At 36.7% G+C, this 7,495-nt stretch overlaps 1 protein-coding gene across 1 annotated transcript; it reads left to right on the plus strand.

The window, feature by feature from the left end:
• Positions 1–2,475: 2,475 nt before the first annotated feature.
• Positions 2,476–6,729, plus strand: LOC107458155 (poly(ADP-ribose) glycohydrolase 1). The gene is made up of 12 exons (XM_016076364.3): positions 2,476–2,784; positions 2,878–3,072; positions 3,241–3,344; positions 3,823–4,027; positions 4,129–4,233; positions 4,492–4,610; positions 4,949–5,092; positions 5,409–5,502; positions 5,622–5,819; positions 5,897–5,959; positions 6,195–6,340; positions 6,578–6,729. Exons 1-12 carry the CDS (start codon positions 2,536–2,538, stop codon positions 6,609–6,611), a joined length of 1,656 nt encoding a protein of 551 aa, XP_015931850.1. The 5' UTR covers positions 2,476–2,535; the 3' UTR covers positions 6,612–6,729.
• The last annotated feature ends 766 nt before the right edge of the window (positions 6,730–7,495 follow it).

The following is a 7,495-nucleotide window of genomic DNA, read 5'->3' on the forward strand; positions in this document are numbered from 1 at the left end:
GACATTGTATGAACTCTTTTAAATTTCAAGTTATTTGACATTGTATGAATCTTATGTTTGTATTTTAATTTAGTTATGAATTTTAAGTTTGTATCTTAATTTATATATGAATGTGTAAAAATTAAAATGTCATTTAATTTTTATAGGGGCAGGTTAGGGTAGAGTAGCCTACTACCCGCAAGTAGGGGTGGGGCGGATAGTAGTGGAATGCAAGGAGGGCGGGGTGGGGTCGGGTAGGGCAAAAACCCGCCCCTACCCGCCCCACTGCCACCCCTATATATGATGGACTTGGGCTCAACTTAGGCCCGGTTCAACCCGTTAGCGTTTTTAGCTCGTTTGGCCCAACTTCGGGCCAAACTTTTAACACTAACGCCTGGCTTTTCATCTCTAATATGTTTCTAAGGTTTTCGGCTGTTTTCACTGCTTCTCGCGCAGCAGCGAGCAGACTTGAACCGGTTCGACTGTCGGTTTGTGGTTTTTCACGGTTTTTCGCAGAAAACACATTTTCTAACTCGGAAGGACCTATTGAGTCCGAAAATCATATTTAAATCCCCTCCTCCATTCCCCCCTTCTTAAACTCCTTCCTTCAGCAAAGAGCAAACTGTGCTAGCCTCCCCCAAAGAAAGCAAAGACTAGCCTCCACCAATAGTTGTCGCCGTCTGTCGGAGTGAGAGATTGCTGCTGCCGTCTGTCGCACTCAAGAACTTCCATCTTCGTGCTCTCGGGTCTCTCGCCGGATCTTCCACGTCGGGTGCTTGCATCTTGCCATTCTCCTCTGTGCTCGGCTGCTCGCGCCTCCCTCCGCCAGTGAGTGCTCGAGCTGTGCATGTTGGTTGCTGCTCATCGTCCGTGGTTGTCTCTGCTCGATTCTGCCTGCTCCTAGTCTCACTCGAGTTTCATCTCAGTCACTGGCATCTTGTGGTTCGTATGTCTCGTCTCCAGTTGCAGAAGCAACTCGTGGGGTTGTTTCTTGCTTCGTCGCCTTCTGTGTGGTGGTCGCCGACTCGCCGTCGATTGTTGGTGAGTCCCTGCACCATCGCTTCCCTGTTCTCTCTTTTTCAGATTTTTCTTCTCCCTGTATTTTTGTATGTTCCTGAATTGCTAATCAAATTTGCCTTGTTGCTAATCTAAATGTTGCTGTAAATTGGGACTTTACTTGGATTTGTTAAATTTGTTGCTGTAACTTGAATTTGTTGTTGAATTTTTTGCTTCCCAGTCACAAAATCAGAATAGAATACTCAGTCAGTCAGTGTTTGGTTGATTGGCTTTGCTCACTGATTGTATTTAATGATAAATTTTAAATTGATAACTTTTAAATTTTAAATTTGCACTGCCTGTTATTGATTCACTGTTCCTTCAGTACTTTTTGTTGTTGTTAATCATTGTGATGAGCTTTATTAAAATTGGGTTGAAAACTGTTGAATTTTTTTCATTTTTCATTGTTCTTAACTTTTGTTCTTATTAAAAAATTTGCAATTGGTGATCTTTTGATTTATTATATGCTTCATGTTTTTAATTTCACTCTGCTCCTAGGCTTTGAAATCAGTTTATGATAACTGTGATGCAATTATTTAGTTGGATAACTGATGTAATTATTGAATTTTTTATTTGCAAGGTGATTTTCGGTTGATTTTTTATTTAATTTGGTAATGGTGTTTATGACCGGGGTTATCTAGTTTTTATTATTTTTTAATTTGGTAATAGTGTGATTATTTGTTGCTGTTTGTAATGTTTGTTGCTAAATGATGATTGTTCTTTCTTGCCGCTGTTTAATAATGTTTATTGAAATTTTGTACTTTTTCAATGCATATTTATATATGTGTTATTAGTCAAAGTCATGTCAATGCCATGCAAATTTATTCAATGTAGTTAAGCATTACTTAGCAAATTTATTCAATGTAGTTAAGCATTACTTGCCTAGTTCAGTATGTATGCTCTCTGATTCTTAGAGTAAATATTTTGTGAATTCATGAATATTATAATATTTTTTGGAGACAAATTCACAGTAGAGCATTGTATAATCTCATGTTAACAACAAAGACAAATTTCACCTCACTACATTATATAATCATGCATCTAAGCTCATATCTATTTTTAATTAGTTTGTAATTTTGTACTATACGTGATTTGTACATATCATCGTAAAAGAAAAAATAAAAGAAAAAATAACACTGATTACAATTGTTTGTTGAAAATATGCAAAGTTAAGTCATGAAAATTGTTTGTATAATGTGAGATCTCAGTGAATAAGTAGCTTTGCATTGTATTCAATAATTATGTTGTGTGAATGATATTATTGTCATAGAGACAAAAAGTGGGTTAGAGTTATATTTTAGGATATTTATTTATAATTTATTTATTATTTTATTTTATTTTAAAATAATTTTTTTATTAAAATACAATTAGATCGATTGGACCAATAAACCAATAAATTAGTGACTAGAGTGGTTCGATGACTGGTCCGATTCTCATTACCTTCGTTTGAAGAGTACTCGCTCCTTGTTAGCGAAACGGCGTAACAAGAAAAAGAGAAAAATGGAGAAGAGGGAAGACCTGAGATCGATTCTGCCGTACCTACCAGTGGTGATGCGTTCTTCCACACTGTTTTGGCCGTCGCATGTGGTTGAAGCGCTCAAAGAACTCGCCAGAGGACCTCTTCACAGTCACGTTGACTCAGGCCACATCCTCTTCACCGCCATTGAAGACATCAGAAACTCTCTTTCTCTCTCTTCCAACTCCTTGGCTCCTTCCACTTCTCTTGGATACTCCCTCTTCTTCGACGAGGTAATTACACACTTCCCACTCAATTTTCAATTTTGAATTGTGGGTTATTCTAAAGTTGGGATTTTGGGGTTATGCGGTGTTGTTTTGTTTCAGCTGATGACTAGGGAGGAATCAAGGAAGTGGTTTGAGGAGGTTGTTCCAGCATTGGGGAGCTTGCTTTTGAGGTTGCCATCTTTGTTGGAAGCACACTATGAAAATGCTGATAAGGTTTTAAATGTGGGAGCTATGATTGGAACCGGTCTTCGCATGTTGGATTCACAGGAAGCAGGAATTGTGTTCCTTTCCCGGGTTTGCTTCTTTTGCTATGAGTTTATGTGATTTTACTCCAACGGCATTAGAATTATAATTACTTGCTGTATTGTATGTTCTGTACTCAATAATATAACTTGCTTAATGGCTGCCACTACTGATGACTATGGTTATTATAGTCAACCTTATCATTTCTTTGCTTTTTAGGAGTTGATTGCTGCTCTTCTTGGGTGTTCGCTTTTTTGCCTATTCCCGGACCATGACAGATACATGAAACAGCTTCAAATAATCAATTTCGATCAATTGTTTGCGTATGGAATCTATAGCTTTTCTTTCTCTTTGTTAATTTGATGTTTTTAGTCTTTTGTTTTTCTTGCACTGTTGGAGCAACAGCTGAGTTCTCTTCGTCTCAGTCTCCGTGTGACCTCAAGGTCACGGGTTCAAGCCGTGAAAACAGCCACAGATGTAATTTTAGGTTAGGCTGCGTACATCATACCCTTTGTGTGTCGCCCTTCCCTAGACCCTGCGTTATGGCGGGATGCTTGTGCACCGGGCTGCCCTATTGATATCAAGATGATGCAGCCAATGTCATGCTGTTTTCTGTGTGAAATGGTGACTGAATGGGTGTGAAAAATAGGAAGAGAGGGTATTGATATTGCTCTAGTTTCATTTTGTTCTAATATTTATCTATTATAAAATTATGTCTGGTTGCAAAAATTTCTGAATGTATTAGTAAAATTGATGTAAATTTTGGATAGAACAGATCAATTATGCTTTCTTCATTTTCAGGAGTCTATATGAAGATTACAGTCAAAAGCAGGAAAGTAAGATTCGATGCATCATTCACTATTTTCAAAGGATAAGTTCTGATATGCCTAAGGGTGTTGTCTCTTTTGAGCGAAAAGTACTACCCTTTGAAGGTGATGCTGATCTAATTTCTTACCCAAATTCTAACTTTTGGAGCACTTCGGCTATACCTCTTTGCAAATTCGAGGTAATTGAAGGAAATTCATTTTCTACTACTAGGAGGCCAATTTCTTTTTGGTTGATAATGAAATATTTACTTTACAAGGTAATACTATGGCATTTTCATAGGTTCACACTTCAGGACACATAGAAGATCAATCAGGTGAAGCTGTTGAAGTGGATTTTGCAAATAAATATCTTGGTGGTGGTGCTCTTGGAAGGGGCTGTGTACAGGTACAGTGTAGTATTACCATGAGACCTAAATTCTTGGCAAATAGGATAGCTGTTTAGATCATAGTTCCTGATATGTTTTACATGCATATGTATATGGTGTGGGGTACATTTTGTATTAGCAACTTTTATCATTTTGTAGACACTGTAGATTGAGGTATTGTTTTGCCAGGTGAAAATTTTTGCCTGCTGATGTGTAATTTTTCTTCTTTTTATTTTTATTTTTATTTTTATTATATCTTTTGTAATTGTCTGATATAGGAAGAAATTCGCTTCATGGTCAGTCCAGAATTGATTGCTGGCATGCTTTTCTTGACAGCCATGGAGGAAAACGAGGCTATAGATATTGTTGGCGTTGAAAGGTTCTCGAGTTATACAGGGTGAGCACTACAAAATGGTTTTCACTTCTATTTGGAGAAGAATATTTTTAATGCCTATTGCTCGAGTAAGGTGGAAGAAAATCATGTTTCTTCATCATTATGCTTAGCATAGTGTATTTCCTCTGTTTTTGCCTCTGTTAATGTTTGTCTATTATTTGTATGTTTTTTTTTAACTGGATAAATTCGACATCTGTTTTTCTTCTCACTGTTTTCTGTTTATGCACCGAGAAAAAAAAGGGTCAAACATTTTATTGTTCTTTGTGTTGCTGCATGTTTTCCAATATGGTATTTATTGTCCTTCGTAACCTAATGATAAAAGTATATCCTGAATTCTTTAGGTATGCATCATCATTTCGATTTTCCGGTGATTATGTGGATGAAAGGGACGTAGACAATCTTGGAAGACGTAAAACCAGGATTGTTGCAATTGATGCATTATGTAGCCCAGGGATGAGACAATATAGGGAAAAGTTTGTATTACGGTTAGTAAATCTTGGTTTATGTTCCTGAATCTCTATAAATGGGTGTTTTGTATGTATCCGCTGCAAAGTTGAAACTCTTTTCAAACTTTGTTTTAGCTTTATTTTCTCAATCATTTTGAGGAATGTGTATGATTTACGTCAAGAGATAATTATAAATAGTAGCCATACTTCATTTTTGTAATTATATTTTTCTTTCATTTATTATGGTCTTTTCCAGTTCAATTCCTTTAAACTAATGCGTATTACAAAAACAATTATTTGGGAAAATATTATTATTTGCAATGGTTAAAAAAGTTCAAATTGCTAATTCCTGTAGAGAGATCAATAAGGCATTCTGTGGTTTTCTATACCAATTTAAATATCAGAAGTATCAGAAAATATTACAAGAGAATGGATGGTCATCTGAACAGGTTGGTTTTCATCATGTCTGTCAATAAACAAAGAAATTGGATTTTTGGTTGAACAGCCATGTTTGAGTATGAAATTCTCATAAAAGATATTTCCGGACATTTTCTCTTTTGCTTTGCAGTTTGATGCTTCAACGCTAACACATATGGAAACAAGTGAAGAAGAAATTTCAAATCATGAATTCGAAAAATTTCAAAATAACTACCAACGGATGGAGCAGGGCAATAATATTGGGGTTGCAACCGGAAACTGGGGATGTGGTGCATTTGGAGGAGATCCTGAACTAAAGGCTATAATTCAGTGGCTTGCTGCTTCACAGGTAACACATATTTTGATTATTTTCATTCTTTGGTGACAATTCAAAATGTTGAATTCGTGTTGGTTCGTTCCATGCAGGCCCTAAGACCTTTCATAGCATACTACACATTTGGCTTGGAGGCGTTGCAGAACCTAGACGAGGTAATTTGAATTTTCCTTCTTAATGGTGTGTTGGCAGCTATCTTTGTGGTTTGTTTTCAATGAATATCATCATTATCCGTTGCTTCCTTCATCACTTGTTTCTCTGCAATTGGTGGATGCTGTCCATCCGTTGAGTATCTCCATCCAGCTGAGTGCCGGCAACATTTTCAGCTTGAGATGGACTTGTTTTGATGTTAAGATTCTTAGTAGGAACTTTGGGTTCGATATTGTGCAGGTGGCTAGTTGGATTTTGTCACAGAGATGGACGGTTGGGGACCTGTGGAACATGCTGATTGAGTACTCGACAAAGAGATCAAAAGGCGAAACTACTGTTGGCTTCCTCCGATGGCTTCTACCATCATTGTATGGTCATGGTGCTAGGTTCAACTCGTCAAACTCACCTTGATCAATTGTTGATTGCCTGTCCTGCTCTATCTTTGAGAAAAACTTGTAATTACAAGAAAGAAGAAAAGGATGAAAAAGTCGTTCTTTTCTTAGAATGTGTTTTCTATGTACAGTTTGATTTGGAGACTGCACTTTTTATCATTCTTTGATTTTGTATCATTGAAAATTGTATAACATAGTTGGAATTTAAGAATCCTTCATTCATTGTCACAGGTCCTTTGATGGAGATGGGTGTTTGGTAACCTGAAGGTTCTTGGATGGATGAGTTTAGCTATGTCTATATTTCTAGAAAATGTTGTATTGTTTATAAGAACTAATGGATTCATTTATTGTATGTAATAATAACAAATGTGAGGTTATAGTAAGTATTTGGTTTCCTAACCAATGATGTTGAGTTCAAGTCTTAGGAATAGAAAGAACATTTTTTGACAATACCCAAAAAAAATAAATTATGATTTTTAAAGAGAAGAATAAAAGAAGGGTATTTTAAGGAAAAAAAATAGACATTGATTCCCTTTGTTCCCTTTCTTTCCTTTTTTTTTCGTACGTTAAGTGCCACGTTGATCACTGGAAAATGGATAGGGAGTAGGGACCCATTTATCCCTTCACCCTCTCTATCTTCATCCTTTTCAACCTTCTTTCCAAGAATCAAATTCAGTGGTGAACTTTGAGAATATTAGTAGCAACAGAATAAAAAAATAGGCCCTTGTTGGAAGCCACAATAGAGAAGGAAGAGAACATTGTCGGCGTTGATAATAAAGATTCTGATTGTTGCTTGGTGCAACAAGGTAGTAGTTGCAAAAAGAGGAGGTTGATAAGCGAGCAAGTTGAGTTTCTGGAGAAGAACTTCGAGGTGGAGAACAAGCTTGAACTCGAAAGGAAGTTTGATAGGACCAGTAGTAGCAGAAGGATCAAGCTTTATTAATATACCGGGATGGCCAATTAGCTCTCCCTAAAAGGTTCTACACAGCTGGAACTACCAGCTCAGAGAGAGAGAGAGAGAGATCCTCTCCAATTTCTAACAGAATTCACAATAGAAAAACTATCCTCCCTAAACAACTATATCCTAGTTATTTATAACAACCTCTCAGCCAGCTGGATATCCTAACAACTCCTAAAACACTTCTACTT

This window comes from Arachis duranensis, chromosome 7, assembly GCF_000817695.3.
Source record: "Arachis duranensis cultivar V14167 chromosome 7, aradu.V14167.gnm2.J7QH, whole genome shotgun sequence".
Taxonomy (NCBI): Eukaryota; Viridiplantae; Streptophyta; class Magnoliopsida; order Fabales; family Fabaceae; genus Arachis; species Arachis duranensis.

What these genes read in the sequence shown, in the direction of transcription:
- LOC107458155 (XM_016076364.3), top strand. Translation starts at nt 2,536, where the DNA reads ATGGAGAAGAGGGAAGACCTGAGATCGATTCTGCCGTACCTACCAGTG. An exon ending in AATTTCGATCAATTGTTTGC is followed by an intron (nt 3,345 to 3,822) that starts GTATGGAATCTA and finishes CTTCATTTTCAG; the next exon opens with GAGTCTATATGAAGATTACA. An exon ending in CGTTGCAGAACCTAGACGAG is followed by an intron (nt 5,960 to 6,194) that starts GTAATTTGAATT and finishes GATATTGTGCAG; the next exon opens with GTGGCTAGTTGGATTTTGTC.